Raw genomic sequence first — 17,977 nt, forward strand, 5'->3', positions numbered from 1 at the left:
AAGCGTGCGAACAATGGGGCCAGCGTTTCGTGTTCTTAATTCCTACAAGGCTGGCACCTCTTTTGTTCAAACAGGTATGTGTCCAGTACACTGCTTTTGTGTCCCATGAACCTTAAAAGTTCTATTCTTCCATTTTTTGTGGTTTCCTACCTGAGTTATTTTACAACTTTATCTCCAGGTATGCGACCACATACTGTCTTCCTGGAAATACCGGGTAAATGATTACTATGGTTTTGTGTATACCAACTATTCTGTATAAACTTGAACTACCTATTCTTCTTGTTTGTAAAAGCCAACCTATGAGTAACTAGGTGGCTGTATATTAATATATCCATAAGATAAAAATATGTGCACCCAAATTCGCCTTGATGGAGACTTCCTTATTATTTGCAAAAAGAATCACTAAAATCTATATTGCTAACTTGTTCATATTCTAATTTTAATGAAAATAAAGCACACAATCCGAATATAATCCTTGGATTGCTTTAAATGTATTTGGTGTAGAACTGTAGATAAAAGCCCCCCTCACCTGTACCAGACAGTTCACAGCTGCTCCTCATCAGTTATGTTTGATTAGAGAATACAAGTTGAACCTGATTAGTTACCTTCAGCATGACAGTCTACTACACCCAAGTATAGAACAATAAAACCATGCATCAACTCCAGCAACAGCAGTCAGATGGTAAAACACATTCTGTGATATGCACAGAAGAAATTGCCACTGTCCACACCCAATCTTACAATCTTTCCATAAAAACAACTCCATCGACTACATTAACGTCGGATGTCTCTGTAGGAAATAAATAAGAGAGATACACAAATCTATGATTACAAACACAGTTGAGAAATGAAAAGGGCATGGGATTTGAAATTAAGAACAGCTGTGCTGCTGCATCCAACCACTAGATTCATCAGCATGAAGAGGAATAGCAGTACTGGATGATGCCATTGTGTCTGCTCCCATCACCGGATGGACAATTGCCTGAGACCAAGAAGATGACTCTGAAAGTCTCATCTTCTTAAGACTAGAATCTAGTGTGTCATCCAAACTTGGTTCAGCTGGACATCTTTTTCGCTTCTCCCTCATGGCACACGGTCCCAATCCCAGTTCCTCGCTTTCAGCCTGATTGGCTGTTTTGACCAACATTACTCTTGGCCTATTTGGGTGTTTCTTTGCTGCATGTTCCCAATGTTGTCTTTCTTGTGCAGTCACCTCAGCATCAATTGTGACTTCCTTGAGATGTTTGAAGTGCCTGATATCCATGCCTTGAAGATGAACCACCAAATCTCGACAGAGAAGCTGAAGTGAGACGAGGTTTGGCAGAGATCCTTGTTCAATGGTTGGCGAAGCTAAAGCGAGGCTCTGCACCTGAAAGCTGAGGCGTCGCAGACTTGGGAATGCCCCATGTTTTATTTCAAAACCTTCAAGCAGGTCTGCAATCAGTTTCAGGTAGAGCAATTTGCCCAAATTTGCCAGCGCTGATAGAAGACCCTGTGTCAGGGTAGCTGATGAGATGCACAGATCAGTGAGACCTGACAGCAGCGTAACAAATGGAGGCAGCATAAGCAACTTGCCTTGCAGCTTTAGTGACCTTAGATCATATTTGGAACCCTCAGAGCATGGTTCCAAATTAAGTTGACTCGGAAAAGCTTCGTCGGTTTCTTCGAAATCAAGTGACAGAGAACAATCATTGCGTCTGTCGATTGGGACCTTTGTCAATTTCTGAATGGCTTTTGAAAGGTCACTCATATAACTATCTCTGTTGGCAACACGCTTGCACCATATCTTAAGCTTCCTCAGTTTATACATATTCATAGTAAGCTGCAGAAAACCTTTGCTATCTTCCTTTTTTGAACAAATCAAACCTTTGCTATCATCAGCGACAAATCCTGCTAAAGTCTGCAAGTTACTCTTTTTTCCAGATAAAAACTTTTCTAGTTTACTCATCTTGTTCACATTCTTCAAGTCATCCTTATCAAGCATAAGTTTATTTCCAAACAGGTGAGTTAAGTGTGGCAGTTGAATGGCCTCGACGGGCAGTGATTTTATCTTTGTTCTCCTTAAATCCAGTGTCTCTAAACAGTGCAGCCCATCAATGCACCTCGGAAGCTCATGGATAGTGCCTCCTAAGATCAGGTATTTCAGATGCCATAATTTGCAGATGTGCTTGAGATCATGGTCTTTCAAATCACTGCATTCTTCCAGATCCAAGACTCGTATCAGTTTACACTTGCGAACAAAAGAAATGGCTCCACCTGCATCCCCAAAGACTGTCAGAGATCGAACACGTGACAACTCTTCATCAGATGCCATGCACTCTATCAGTTTGCCATCTTGGACAGATAGGTGCCTTGCATTGTTGGCATTGGCCCCAGGCCATGGATGATCAGGAGACAGCATCATGATGAACCTATGCGACAAGGACTTATGGAGTACAAACTCATGCATGATCCCATGAGTTCTGCAAGTCTTCACTTGTGAATTGTTTCTTGTGTCGATAGGCCGAATGATATTCCAATCAACAAGCTTATTGAAGTTCTCATCTGCAATGTCCTGCTCATCACGAAGAGATTCAGTTCGAGCATACCCTTCAGCTAACCACCGCCTTGTTACAACTTTTCTCTTGAGTGGACGATTCCTCGGGAATATCCCAAGATACAGGAAGCAACTCAGAGCATAGCCAGCTAAACTGTCATAGTTGTCCAGAAGAACCTTCCTTAGGTCTGAAAAGCTTTCATGGCCATGGTTTTCCTTCAGATGAGAACCAAGGTTGCGGCATAGCTTTGCACAAAGCTCCCCTGTGGGCTCAACTGAACTCTTCAGATAGTCGGAAACACTGACCAGAGCAAGTGGAAGGCCATCACATTTTCCCAGCAGCGCCGCTGAACCGTGCTCCAACTCAGGTGACCTGATCCCCGGAAAGGCTAACTTCTTTGAGTCTTCTTCCCCAAGGGTGTCCATTTGGTAGACATAACCATTTCCATGACTGCACACATTAGCAACCGACTGAATAGTTGTCGTCAGTATCATTCTGCTGCCTGTACTGCTATCAACAAAGGCTGAGTTTACGGCTCTCCACTCATCCATTTGGACGCCATCAATGACAATCAAGTACCTAACAACAAAAATAGAGAACTGAGAATCAAAGTTGAGTGATAAAAAAATAAAAATTATTAAGGAGTTGAAGTGACAAAGAAAGAACTGATACAAACGGAAACATAAACACACCTCTTGTCACTGAGGTATTCCTTGAGATCGGCCTCAAGATTGTTGTTGTCAGCATCCAAATCCATGCTGTCCTTGGGAAGAACTTGCTGGAGTATATCACTCAGGATGGCCTTAATCCGCTGGCTAATCTCCGGCGAGGTGCCGGCGGCGGAAACCCAAGCACGACAGTGGAAGGTTTCCTTGGCATGAGGGCTGTCGTAGACTGCCCTTGCAAGGGTGGTCTTCCCCGAGCCGCCGAACCCAACGATGGAGATCACCCTCAGCTGCCGCGGCTCACCGTCCACCTCGCGCAGCAGCGACAGCACCTCCTCCGTGGGCTTCTCCATGCCCACCGGGCTGCGCGTGACGGCGCGGCACGGCTTGGAGGCGTCGAGCATCACGGACGGCGGAGATACGCCGGGCCGGCCAACAGGAGCAGAGTCGATGACCCGTTGCCGCGCCTCCGTCAGGCGCCTCTTGAGCTTGTGGATCTCGTCGGCGTAGCTTGAACGGCTCTGAATTTTCTTCAGCCCGTGAGCCACCCGATGCGCCAAGGAAGACGCCGCCCCGGCGGCGCCGCCGCGGTGCTTGCACCTGAGGCGATGCGTGAAGCGGTCAACGCAGTCCTCGATGTCGTGCGCCAGGTCAAGAATCTCGGCGCTGTACAGCCTCGCGACGGCGTTGCGCTCGTGCCTCCCCAGGGCGCCGAGCTGGTCATCCATGGCGGCGGCGATCATGCGGAGGTCGTGCTGGATGGACGCAGCTTCTTGCGCGAGGCCCCTGTGCTTGCTGTACTCCTTCTCCAGCAGCAGGAAGAGCCTTCCCATCACGCTCTTCAAGAAAGCTCCCACTGCCGCGGACTCCATGGATGCTGGATGTGTATGGGTATGTGAAAGGCGTTGATCCACACTTGGAGACGCCTACAAATCTCACGGATTTGCGAGAGGGCATAGCAAGGAAGAAAGCACAGCTCCAGCTTCAAGCTTTCCCTGCTGCTGGAGCACTTTAGGGCTGCTAATGGGTTGGGTTGAAATGAGTTTTATGGGGTGGTTTTGAAATGGAGTGTGTTTGGATGAGTTAAAATGTATTGTATTAGTTAACGGGGTGGGTCGGTGCGAGTTCTATATAAATGCGGGTTGAGGCGGGTTGGGGTGGGTTGAAATGGATACTTTTTATAAAATAGTATAACTATATATAAATGTGGGTCCCATGTGAGAGCTTGACTCTGAAATTAAAACCACGTGTTTATATTAGAAAATTTTATCGAAATTGACTAAATTTTGTTGGAGATGACTCAGTACGACTGGCAGCTATTTTGTGCAAAGCAGTGTGGCTAGAACTACCTGTGGGCCCCACATAAAGAGCCGGACCCTGCAATTAAAACCTCGCGTTCACACTATAAAATTTTATCGAAATTGACTGAAATTTGTTGGAGATGACTAAGTACGACTGGCAGCTACTCTATGCAAAACAGCGTGGCTAGAAATACACGTGGGCTCCACATCAAGAGCCGGACCCTAGAATTAAAATCTCGCGTTCACACTATAAAATTTTATCGAAATTGAATGAAATTTTTAGAGATGAGTCAATATGACTGACAGATACTCTGTGCAAAATAGCGTGGCTAGACATGTATGTGGTCCCCACATTAAGTGTAGAACCACTTAATTCCTATGCATAGTAGTACTCATGGGTTTTTATGGATTACCTGCTTATAATGGGGCGTGTTGGTTAGAGTTGAGAAATTAACTAATTAGGTTGGGTGGGGTTGGGTATCTAAATATGTTAATTTTGGATGGGGTTGAGTATGGCGCGGGTTTCAATCCATTAGTAAGGCTAGAGCACTTTGAGCGGACCCGGTCATGGGCAGAGTATGCATCTCTATCTCGTTATTTTAAAAGTAAAAAAAAAGGGCTGGTGGTGGTCCGGATGACTAGTTTTTAATCCGTGTCAGGTCGCATGTTTAGATGTTAATTAGAGGGATTAAATATAATCTAATTATAAAATTAATTGCATAAATAGAGACTAATTCACACTATGAATCTATTAAATCTAATTAATCTATTATTAACATATGTTTAATGTAGCACAATTTTATCGATGAATTAGCCTTCATTATGCAATTGGTTTGTAATTAGTCTATATTTAGTACTTCTAATTGGTGTCCAAATATTTGATGTGACAGGAATTAAAATTTAGTGCCGGAACGTAAACAATCAATCAATCATCAATCATACTTATGTGTTCCGCATTTGAAGCGGACGAATGACCTATTAGAAAAGAACTCCCAAAGTCGCAGGTCCTTCCTTACGCTTCAAATATGTTGCTCAGAGCCTCAGATGTCGCTCAAGCTACCTTGATCTGAGCTGATTCCTTCACCTTCCAGGTTTGTATTTCGTACTACTTGATCGATTTCTGTTTCAGCATCTTTATTCCTGTAAATTGAAGCACCAAACATGGCTAAGCAATCTGCAGGATTAGGCCTCGGAGAAGTCTCAAGCATGGAGGCTCCTACCAGTACTTTGGACGGCACCATTTTGAAGCTTCCAGGGAAGCTCGACAACCTACTGCGTCACGGCTGCACCCTGCCCAAGGGCGTGGCGGATGAGATACTCCTCATCAAGCTTGATCTCGAGAAAATCATAGCTATTTCCTCAAACCTGCAGGAGGACGACCATGCTATGATGGTCAGGTGCTGGAGGAAGGAGGTGCGCGAGCTGTCATACGACATGGACGACTTCGCCGACCAATACGAGCACGCCGCTGCCATGACCTGTGCTAGATCCATTCGTGGTCGGGAGATTACTCGGCGGTGTAAGAGCAAGAGAACTCTCCCTTGGATCCGGGAAAAGCTGAGGCAGCGCCTGTGGATGGCCAACAAGATCAGAGAATTCAGCGAGCGCGCACAAGAGGCACTTGAGCGCCACAGGTTGTATAACCTTGACGCCATTGCTGGCTCCGCTTCCTTTAGCTGTACTGATGGTGCATATCCCACCTCTTGGAATGGCACACCTTGTGGGGAAGATAAGGCTTATGTTGCTATCGATGCTGCTATGGAAGAGCTCGAAGAGTTGCTGATGATGACCCATGATCAAGGGCACCAGAAGCTTCAGGTTGTGTCCATTGTTGGGTTTGGAGGAATTGGGAAGACGACACTTGCCATGGAACTTTACCGCAAGCTTGGGCAGCAGTTCGAATGCCGGGCATTTGTGCGGACTTCCCAGAAGCCTGATATGAGGAGGATTTTCATCAGCATGCTCTCCCAAGTTCGTCCTCACCAGCCACCTGACAATTGGACAGTACATGGCTTAATTTCCACCATCAGGACACATCTCCAAGATAAGAGGTGTTATCTTTACTACCTCTAGCATTACTTAAATACTTATTTGCATTGTGATAAACTGTACTCACAATCCAGCTCCATGTTCCAGTGGAGCCCGATGTGCATTCCATTCATTGTCTCCAATGTGTCTAACATAAAGCAACTTGATTTTTTAGAACAGATGATATTTAACGGGTGCACAATAACAAAATGCAAAGTTTGCTTAGAGAGAGAAACTCTAATTATTCAGAGTTATTAATTAATATTTACCACTGATCTTGCCACAACTTTTTCACTGTAACAAAAATATTTTCAGGTACTTGATTATAGTTGAGGATTTATGGACTACATCAACATGGGACATTGTTAAACACGCTCTACCAGATAGCAATTGTTGCAGCAGAATACTAACAACAACAGAAATTGAGGATCTAGCTCTGCAATCTTGTGACCATGACCCCAAGTATGTTTATAAGATGCAACCGCTTGGGGAAGATAACTCAAGAAAATTGTTTTTTAGTTCAGTTTTTGGCCCTCAAGATGAATGTCCTCCAGAACTCAGGGAAATTTCTCATGATATTATTAGGAAATGTGGTGGTTTACCACTGGCTATTGTGACTGTTGCCAGTATTTTATCAAGTCAGCCAGGCAAGCAAGATCGATGGGATTATGTCAATAAAGCCATAGGTTACAGTTTGTTGACTAATCCTACCTGGGAAGGGATGAAACAAATCTTCGACCTTAGTTACAACAATCTTCCCCAGCATTTGAAAGCATGCATCTTATACACTGGTTTGTATGAAGAGGACATTGTAATTTGGAAGGATGATTTAGTTAACCAGTGGCTAGCTGAAGGTTTTATCCAAGCAAAAGAAGGGCAAGACAAGAAGGAAATTGCAAGTTCATTTTTCGATAGGCTTATCAATGAAAAACTGATCCTTCCTGTAGATGTAAATAAAAAGGGTGAGGTTTTGTCCTGCACAATTCATCACATGGTACTAAATCTTGTTATTAGATGCAAGTCAATAGAAGAGAATTTTGTGACCGCAATACAACATTCTCAAGCAACAACCACACTCGCTGACAAGGTTCGTCGACTGTCTCTCCAATTTGGTAATGCAGAAGATGCAATAACACCGCCAAATATGAGATTGTCACATGTTCGAACACTTGCCTTTTGGGGTGTCTTCCAGTGTTTGCCTTCCGTTGTGCAGTTTCGCCTTCTTCAAGTTCTAATTCTCCATTTTTGGGGCGATAAGGATAGCATAAGTTTTGACATCACTACAATTTCAGAACTTTTTCGACTGAGGTATTTGAAGGTTACATCTAATGTCACCTTGGAACTACGTACTCAGATGAGAGGTCTGAATTCTCTGGAAACACTTACAATAGATGCACGAGTTAGTTCAGTTCCATCAGATATTGTTCACTTGCCAGGCTTGCTGCATCTTAGTCTTCCTGCTGAGACAAACCTGCCCAATGGGATTGGCCACATGACATCGCTTCGCACACTTGGATGTTTTGATATCTGTAGTAATTCGATAGAGAATGTACAGAGCCTAAGCATGCTGACAAATCTTGAAGATCTTCAGCTCACCTGTTCTACAGTACAGACAGAAAATCTGAATAGCAAAATGCAATTCATGCTGAACTCGATTCTAGGGAGACTCAGTAACCTCAAGTCTCTGACTCTGGCATCAAGAGCTCCCAGTTATGCAAAATCTATTGGTGCTACCGGCATGACCATTTCTGGTGGCTTCAGCTATTTGTCCTCTGCCCCAGCTCTTCTTCGGAGTCTTGAGGTTTCACCTCAAATTTGCATATTCTTGTACACCCCCAAGTGGATCGGACAACTCCGCGAGCTCTGCGTCTTAAAGTTTGGGGTTAGAAGAATAGACAGGGATGGTGTTGATGTTCTCCGAGGATTGCCTGCTCTTTCTGTTCTCACCCTGTATGTTCAGACCAAGCCTGCAGCGAGGATAGTCATTGGGAAGACCGGATTTCCAGTTATAAAATACTTCAGGTTCAAGTGCTGTGACGATTTGCTGGAATTCGAGGAGGGTGCTATGCCTAATCTCCGCAAGCTGAAGCTTGCTTTCAATGCCAACAGCAATTCTGACCAACAGAGCACAATGCCTGTCGGCATCGAGTACTTGTCAGAGCTGAATGAGGTATCTGCAAAAATTGGTGGTGTTGGTCCTGAGGAATCCCACAGAAGGGCTGCCGAATTGGCATTCAGAGATGCCATCAGGGTGCATGCTAGATTTCAGAGAGTCAATGCACAATGTGTAAAGCAGATCATTGAATGTAAGGATGATCAGAGTAGCGTAACAACAGTGGGGTATTCGGATGATCATAGTAGCGTAACAACAGTGGGGTATTCGGATGATCATAGTAGCGTAACAACAGTGGGGTATTCTACCCACAAAAGAAAAACAGTAGGGTATTCGCCTCAAGACAGCATCCCAAGAGAGTGAGTTGTCTGCTGCCTCCCTGCGTGCGCAAATTAGCTCCATCATTTGGAAGCGTACTGGCCCGTTTGGTAGGGCTTTTAGTCCTAGAAGGCTAGAACGGCTTCGATACTTTGCACACTGTAGCAAAGACCGATACTTGGAAATAAACTACTCCCTCTGTTCCAAATTATAAGTCGTCTTGGGTTTTCTAGATTCATAGATATTATTATGCATCTAGACATAATGTACATCTAAATGCGTAACATCATCTATGAATCTAATAAAGCCAAAACGACCTATAATTTGGAACGGAGGAAGTAGAAGCTAGTGGAGTCGATTTTTTTTTGTTTCTTTTGACTTCACTGCTCCGAAGAGCCGGAATCCTACCAAACGAGGCCATATTTTGTTCTAACAAATTATTGCACACTAATCTAACTTGTCCTCGCATGTGTACCTCTCTCCAACAGGCAAACGGTGACAGCCTCACCGCACAGCGACGGGTACCAGTGGAGGAAGTACGGCGTGAAAAAGATCGCCGACACACAGTTCCAGAGGTCAATAAAATCTCTCTTCCTACTCCGAGTATATACATCTTAGCTTGGCACACAGGCCTGTTTTCTAGTAGACGTGGTTTAAGAATGAACTAATCTATTTTTCCTAAACATCATATACGTACCCAGGAACGTAACAAAGGTTATTATTTATACTAGCAAATATATCCGTGCATTGGTACGGTGCTACAGTGGAACACCGTGCAACCTTATCTGATTAAATAGCACCATGGTATTATTGAATTTCACGTGACAACATTATCCTTATTTAAATTTTTCAAATATGTTTTGACCTCTTACACTTCTTACACTTTGCATACATGTGTAACTAACACACCATCACATCATAATCAACTGCACCGTACGTAACACATATTCCATGAATCGACTTTTTCATAGACAAGTTACATGTGAGAGGACCCTCCAGTCTAATGGTTGTCATAGCACCTAGCAAGTTGAGGTTTGAATTTACAGGGCTGACTTTAAAAAATCCCTCACCGGCAAATCGGGCTTCAGGATTTTCTAGGTTGAAAGAAGGTTGCTTATTCTTAATGAAAAATTGTAGGGTGGTTTTAACCCTACCGGTTTCGTTTGTTTAAGACAAGTTACGTAATTGAGTACAAGCTCAAAGTACCGTTGCCATGGTAACCAAATTTGAAACAATTGCCTGCAAATTTTGTCAAGAAACTGCTACAATACACAAGAGGGTCCCATTCCATGTGTACCCCACAATCATCGTAGTCCAGAATAATCTCAACGCGCGTGAGCTCATCAAACACACTCTAGACATTCCCTACCTTCCTGCACTTAACGTACATATCCAGCAAGGCTGCACGGATGAACGGTGAAAGAGTTACTCTCTCCGTAATAAATTATAGGTTATTTTTGTTTCTAAATATGTAGTTTTGATATAATGTAAATTTAGATGCATAGGAAAAAACTATATACTTAGAAAAGTTAAACAGACTTATATTGTGGATCGGGTGGAGTATAAATTAAGTCACGTTTGACCACCAATCGATGGATCAAAATCCCTCGGTGCATATTGCTGAATGCGGCACAAGCAGCAAGAACGCTAGCCATCGTGTACTCACCTAGCTGCCTATCCAATATACATGGTATTACTGAATCATATTCAGTAAAAAAGTATCAGTAATCAACGTGCAGTAATTATTAGTGAAAGTTTATTTAGTAACTAGACAGTTAAGGTGTAGATATTAATTCATACATTATAGAATAGCATATGGTTATATATATACTAGTCTATCAACCTGTGCAACTATACGGACAAGTAATTTATACTTATATGTCCCTAGTGTTTTAAATTATAGCTTGATTTATCTTTATCCTAAAAAGACTCATCTAATTTTGACTAAGTTTATTGAAAATATAGACTGAGACATATTTTAGTCTATTTAGTGAACCTAGTTTAATATAGTAGATATTTATGGATTTTTTTATAAACTTGATCAAACAGAGAAATGACTTATAGTTTGGAATGGAAGGATTAAGCAAATAGAGTTTTTGTTTATACACCATAATACATAGATTTTGAATATATTTTAACTTTTTTACGAGTAAATATACTTTAACTTGTATACATCAACAGTCATGACCAATATGCTGGTAAGCCCAGCTCTAGCTTAGTGTCATTCATCTAGGTCAACACCACGACATGCTGCTCATCACAAAAGCATCGAATTTCATTTTTGGAAAGGACTGCAGCTCTCTTTATACATAGATAGATGTACACGTATATCTGATTAGCCCTTTGGGATAGACTCTCTGATTTAAATAAGGAAAAGAGATTAAGGAGGATAGTTAGGGTAGATGTGACCGGTACTATTTTGTAGACTTAAATTTTTGAAAGATCTAAATTAGGCTAGATCTAATTTTTTTCTGTAATGGCAGATTTGAGTAATTAAGATATAGATATAGGATATAAACTAGGTTGGATCTAAATTTTCAATAATGACAGATGTGGGTAATTAAGATATAAGTATAGGTTGTTACTTTATACTAATTCTTTATAATGGCATAGGTGGTAACTTTTTAGAAACAAAGTAAATCCAACAGCTATTATTGTCAATAATGATTACTATATATTGATTGATGGCCAAATATTTTAATTTTTCTAGAGAATTTTTAGAATTTCTCTTTTTTTTAGAACGTACACTTAGGATCCTATGAAAATTTCAAAAGGAATCTTCAATTACTAATAGTAAGATATAAAGAGAAGGGCTAGAGATAGAGATTGACCAAGTTTGCACGGCTGAGAAACGGACGCAGGATGAGGTCCGGGATGTAATAGATTGGATTTCCTTTTTTACTTCGCATGTGGGCTCCACAAAAATTTGACTCAAGGGTAGAATTGAGGCAGAAGTGATCTACCAGGTTAGCTATTTGTGACATGTATGTTCTAACAGTAGGGCCCTTTAAAAGGGATTCTCCTAAAACAACTTAATCGGAGAAGCCAAAACTGGTAAAAGAAATAGTTTCTCTTAGCTTCACCGGGTTTCTAGTTTATTTTAACTCGGCTTACAAAATGGCTTCACACTATAGTATCTCGATTGTTTAAAATAGGTGAAGTCAAAGTCTGTAAAAGTCCTCCCAAACGAACTATTAGTGGGTTAGCATGATCGTTGGAGGAGGCCTAAGCGCCTTATTATCTTACCTGCTCGATTTTTACAATTGTATATACTTGCGTGCGCAGGTTCTATTACAGGTGCAAATTCCGCCGCGAGCGCAACTGCCGGGCCACCAAGCAGGTGCAGCAGTGCAGCAACGGTGACCCGTGCAACCCGCCCCAGTTCGTGGTCACGTACTTCAACGAGCACACGTGCGACACGACGGCCAGCTGCGAGCCCGAGGCGGCGGCGAAGCCGGCGATGCCATTGCCGCCTGGCCTGCTGTCCGGGGCCGGGCTGGTGGCCAGCCAGGGCGGCTTGCTGTCGCTGGGGCTGGACGAACGCGGCGTCCAGGCGTTCGGCTCGCCGCTCGTGTACGCGCTGGGGGCCGACGACGACGACCTCCCGCAGTCTCCCGCCGGGGGCAGCGGGACCACCAGCTCCGCCGTCACCTTCGACATGGCCAGGGGTGGGGCTTCGTGCGCAGGAGCGGGTGGGGATGCGGCCATGCCCAAAACAGAAGCAGGTGATATATCTCCCCTTAAGAATTGGTAACCTGAGTTGCCCGGAATGCTAACGGGTGTTTGGATTCAAATGCTAATGTTTCAGGCCCTGAAGGAGAAGACAGTTGTTGAAGATGAGGTCCTGGGGGAGCAGAACAGGGGTAAGGCTACTCAGGGAGGTGTGCGCACAGCTGAGCAGATTTCAAATGACTGCTATTTTTCAAGGTAGTTCAAAGCGTGGATCCATGTTGGTCAGAGTGTCCTTTCCTCTTTGGTGAAACTCTCTGCTGTGAGGGTGGGGCACAGTGGTAGACCCAATGAAGGAGGAGGCTGGCCTGCACCTGCAGGCTCTAAAGGCGCCGCATGCGGTTTCAGAGGCGACAGCACCCCCTGTATTTAGCTGTATCCCTGATGAGCAGATGGTCACGGGCATTCAGCGGCATCAATCCATGGAGGAGGCTACGCTAATTGGTCGGGTTCTCCCAAGCGATGAACTGCATGGATCTCTGGGTGATGACCTTCTGCGGACTATTTTGCCGCCAAGCACCGCTCACAGTGGAGCTGGTCAAGAGGGTGGGATGGTCACAAGCGGGTCGGCTGTAGATACTGGGCTGATTGTGGAGCAGCCCCTGGGTTTGGGCCTGGTTTCTTCTCAGGTGGTTCATCAATCTGTCACTAGGCCGGTGCTGGACTGGGCTGGCCCAACCTCTCCAGCTGTGGGGGAGGCCGCCACTGATTCAAATCGTCTGCTGCACTTCTCTGTTCCGATCAAAAGGCCAGTTCTGCAAACGCCAGTTGCAAAACTCAGGGCTACATCTGCGGCAAAGAAAAGGATGGATACTTTAATCCCACAAAAGGAGAATTTAGGCAGCACAACAAGATCGGAGCGACGCAGTTCGCGGCTAGCAAACAAACCACGGTCCAACCTGTCTGTCGAGGAGCAGGCCACGGCCTTGCTGATCAAGAAGTGTGGTTTAGCAGAAAATATCACGACTCCGACTGTTGCTAATCAGAACAAGCTGCACACCCAGTTCGTTGGTCCGCTGGAAGCAAATGTGGTTGGGGGGTTGCGGGACATGTTTGGTTTGTCGGAAGAAGGGGCTCCTGACAAGTTGGGGGCCCTGCTCATTGATGCTGAAGCCTAGGCGGCTGTTGATGCCGCGAGAAGTGGTGTCCTTCTCTGAGTCTGTCATGTTAGTCATGTTATTTATGTTCTTAGTTCCTAGTGTCGTGGGTCTGGCTCAGTGGAGGATACTCTGTATCGTAGGAAGTAGTGGTGATGTGTGTTGGAGTAGTAGTGTGGCGGTGGTAAGCCTGAGTATGTTCACCCGATACGGTGACAGTGTTGTATCTTTAGTTATCTATGTTAGAGCATGTCTGTAACATCTTAAATTGGAATGTGCGGGGTCTAAATAATCCGGCAAGAAGGAAGGTGGTGAGGGATTTGGTTTCAGAGACCAAAGCGACAGTCGTTGCGCTGTAGGAGACAAAGTTGGAAGTGGTGGATACAACAATAATTTCAGAAGTTCTGGGCTCTGTTACGCGGATACTCCTAGGAGGTGGCGTATCCGTATCCGATACGTATCAGATACGGATACGCCCCGGATACAGCTCGGATATGTTTCTAGCCGTATCCTGAAAAAACGGATACGTATTTGCTTGGATACGCATATCATGATGTGGTGGCACAGGCATGGAATAGAGAGGTTCACATATCAAATCCATACTTGAGATTGCACACGAAGCTGCAGAGGACAAGCACAGCACTGAAACAGTGGGCAAGATGTCTAATTGGGAACAACCGAGTATTATTATGTGCTGCAAAGATGCTAATTGCCATATTTGATGTGGTGCAAGAGTTCAGAACATTAAGTGAGCAGGAAATTGCACTGAAACGTGACCTCAAAGCAAGATTCTTGGCCATGACGGCGGTGGAGAAGTTGAGGGCAAAACAGACATCTAGGCTCACTTATATCAAAGCAGCCGAAGCTAATTCTAAGCTGTTCTTCCTACAAGCTAATGGTCGCAGAAGAAAGAATTTCATACAGTCAATTAAAGATGATACAGGGACACATTTCTCTCATGTTGACAAAGCTGAGGCAGTCTACAGGCATTTCAGTCATCACTTTGGTCAGCCAAGCCCGAGAACTACCACTCTCAACTGGGAACTAATTCAGTTGCCCAGGCGAGACCTATCACATTTGGAAGATATATTCACTGAGGAGGAAGTTTTCTCAGTTATTTCAGAACTCGCTACAGACAAAGCACTAGGGCCGGATGGATATGTTGGGGTGTTTCTCAAAAAGAGCTGGCAGGTCATCAAGCTGGATATCATGGGGGCTTTGGCTTTCTTTCATCAGCAGCATGGTCAGCATTTGTTGCATCTTAACAAGGCACATGTGGTACTCCTGCCCAAGAAGGCAGATGCTCAGTTGATAGGGGACTTCAGACCAATAAGTTTGACTCACTCCATTGCAAAGCTAATCTCCAAAATTCTGGTAGTAAGGCTGTCGGGGGAATTAAATCAGTTGATTTCAATCACGCAAAGTGCTTTTATCAAGAGAAGAAGTATCCAGGATAATTTCCTTTACACTCAAAATTTAATTAGAGATCTGCACAGAGCAAAGAAAAAGGGACTCTTTTTGAAACTTGACATCGCAAAGGCATTTGATTCTGTCAGATGGGACTTCTTGATGGAGGTTCTTGAGCAATTTGGTTTTCAGCACAAATGGAGATCCTGGGTTTCAACACTACTGCCTTCCAGTTCCACTGTAGTACTTCTAAATGGCTCCAAAGGCAGTTGGTTCAGACATTATAGGGGTTTGCGGCAGTTCCACTGTAGTACTTCTAAATGGCTCCAAAGGCAGTTGGTTCAGACATTATAGGGGTTTGCAACAGGGAGATCCTCTCTCTCCTATGCTATTCATTATTGCAATGGAACCACTGCAGAAATTGTTTGACATTGCTGCTGCTCAAGGTTTACTCTCACCATTGGCAGGGCGTAATGCTAATTTAAGGGCAAGCCTCTATGCGGATGATGCTGCAATATTTCTGAATCCAGTTAAAGAAGAAGTTCAGGTGGCAGCTGACTTGCTACAGATTTTTGCGCATGCATCAGGGCTATTTATTAATCAAAGCAAATGCGCGGTGTACCTAATAGCTTGTGAAGCAGTTAATCTAGAAGAGGTAATGCAGGGTTTTCCATGTCAGGTGAAAGGATTCCCATGTCAGTACTTGGGTTTACCTTTGAGATTACAGAAGCTTCGTAGAGTGGATGTGCAGCCAATCATTGATAAGGTGTCCAACAGGTTGGCAACTTGGAAAGCAAGATTCTTGAATAAGGCAGCGAGATTGAAATTAGTGAACACCGTGCTATCGTCGATTCCAGTCTACTTTCTTACGGTGGTGGAACCTAAAAAATGGATGATCAAGAGGATTGATAAAATTAGAAGAGGCTTTCTATGGAGGGGCGTTTCTGAAGCAAAGGGAGGGCACTGCCTAGTGTCATGGGAAACAGTAAAACGGCCAAAATTCAAAGGTGGCTTGGGAGTTCTGGATTTGGAAAAATTTAGTCGAGCCCTAAGGATCAGGTGGCTGTGGTACCAGTGGGTAGATCCTGATCGGCCTTGGGTTGGGTCTCCTGTACCATGTTCTGAAGTGGATAAGCAGCTTTTCAGATGTAGTACACAGGTAACTCTTGGCAATGGTCGCACTGCTTTGTTTTGGGAGTCACCATGGTGTGGTGGAAGGGCCCCCAGAGATTTAGTGCCTCAGCTGTATAAGCTTGCTCGGAGGAAAGGTCTTATAGTCAGGGAAGAAATAGGGAATCAAACCTGGACAAGAGGGCTATGGAGAATGTCCAATGCATCTGAAATTGCAGAATTTGTGGATCTGTGGGACAGTGTACAAAGTGTGGTTTTCACTTAAGAACCGGATCAAATAACTTGGAAATGGACACCCAACGGCCAGTATACATCTAAGTCGGCATATGACATTCAATTTGCTGGATCATTCTGCACCTTTGATTCTTCGGCAATTTGGCAAGCCAAGGCAGAAGGGAAGCACCGTTTTTTTTGCTTGGTTGTTGGTCCACGGAAAAATACAAACAGCAGACAATCTACTCGCTAAGGGAATAGCATGTGACCCTTTGTGTTCTCTCTGCAATCAGGAACCGGAGACGCCGGCTCACCTCTGCTTGCATTGCTGCTTTGCCTAGGAAGTTTGGTTTCTTGTCGGACAATGGACAGAGGGCCTCATTCAGGTCCCCCAGTCAGGTTGTTTGCTCCAGGATTGGTGGAACTCTATGATGCAAGGTAGAAGCACTCTCAACAGGAGACAGGCGGCGACGATTTCAATCTACACGGCCTGGAATATTTGGAATGAGAGAAACCGTAGAATTTTTCAGGGTTCATCACTGTTGCCGGTCGGAGTTCTTAATCTGATCAAATTGGAAATGGAGATCCGACGGAGAGCGTGCGATGGAAGGAGTCCGCATAGTTCCTAATGTTATTTAAGAGCATTGTGTTTGAGTTAATTAGTTATTTATGTAATATAACAACTGTAATGTACCGTATTCTTCTTCTTATATGATCTGGCAGTGCTCCTGCCTTTCGTTCAAAAAAATGATAATGTTTAAAAATACTAAATTTTAGCACTAACTCATTCAAACAGAATGCTAATAGGATAAGCTAAATTTTTTAGTCAAGATTTAAAAAATTTAGCAGAAGTATAAACGCTAAAGTTTAGCCCTCAACTTTAATGCATTAAAGAGGCAGTTTTAAAACCATTTTAATTCTATATGGTTTATGTGGCTATTTTGGAAATATAAGTAGGAAGCCTCCACCGAAATTAATAGCCTCGTACGCTCATTTTCACCAGCACTAGCCGCCGGCTGTGAAGTAGAAATGTAGAATAATACTTGTGCTTGTGGAGGGCTAGATTAAGTATTGAGCATTCGCCAGCTAATGAAATCTGGAGCTGCATTGTTAGCATTGGGGAAATGTGCTCCAGTTTGTGTCGCGCTTCTTGTATTGAACAACTTTACCTTACCAGATTATGGGAGTTAAACTATTTACAACTGTTGGCTGTCACATTCTAGGACAGTGGACAGGGTGCTTTTGTCAAGCATATAGTTTCATAAATGGACGGTAAGCAAGTTAGTTTCAGGATATTAACTATGCTCTTGTAGATTATTAGGTCACATGACATGAACAGAGTAATTTACTCTTACATAAGTACTTTGGTGAGAAATCAACTCATATAGCCATGTCTTCTTTTCTACTACCTATCCGTATTATTTTTAAGCGAGACAAC

At 43.8% G+C, this 17,977-nt stretch overlaps 2 protein-coding genes across 5 annotated transcripts; one reads left to right on the forward strand and one right to left on the reverse strand.

The window, feature by feature from the left end:
* Positions 1-680: 680 nt before the first annotated feature.
* LOC120700017 (disease resistance protein RGA4-like) lies at positions 681-4,142 on the reverse strand. The gene is made up of 2 exons (XM_039984168.1): positions 3,230-4,142; positions 681-3,116 (listed from the first exon to the last, which is right to left on the reverse strand). Exons 1-2 carry the CDS (start codon positions 4,072-4,074, stop codon positions 872-874), a joined length of 3,090 nt encoding a protein of 1,029 aa, XP_039840102.1. The 5' UTR covers positions 4,075-4,142; the 3' UTR covers positions 681-871.
* Positions 4,143-5,692: 1,550 nt separating this feature from the next.
* LOC120700018 (disease resistance protein RGA5-like) lies at positions 5,693-17,741 on the forward strand. Of its 4 annotated transcripts, none has more exons than XM_039984172.1 (6): positions 5,693-6,554; positions 6,847-8,871; positions 8,908-9,003; positions 9,451-9,537; positions 12,248-12,763; positions 17,295-17,741. In XM_039984172.1, the coding sequence occupies exons 1-5, from the start codon at positions 5,710-5,712 to the stop codon at positions 12,714-12,716; spliced, it is 3,522 nt and encodes a 1,173-aa protein (XP_039840106.1). In that variant the 5' UTR covers positions 5,693-5,709; the 3' UTR covers positions 12,717-12,763; positions 17,295-17,741. The 4 variants fall into 4 exon arrangements, with proteins under 4 accessions (XP_039840106.1, XP_039840105.1, XP_039840103.1 ...); XM_039984171.1 differs by having other exon boundaries at positions 6,847-8,069; positions 8,103-9,003; XM_039984169.1 differs by having other exon boundaries at positions 5,694-6,554; positions 6,847-9,003.
* The last annotated feature ends 236 nt before the right edge of the window (positions 17,742-17,977 follow it).

This window comes from Panicum virgatum, chromosome 3K, assembly GCF_016808335.1.
Source record: "Panicum virgatum strain AP13 chromosome 3K, P.virgatum_v5, whole genome shotgun sequence".
Classification (NCBI taxonomy): Eukaryota; Viridiplantae; Streptophyta; class Magnoliopsida; order Poales; family Poaceae; genus Panicum; species Panicum virgatum.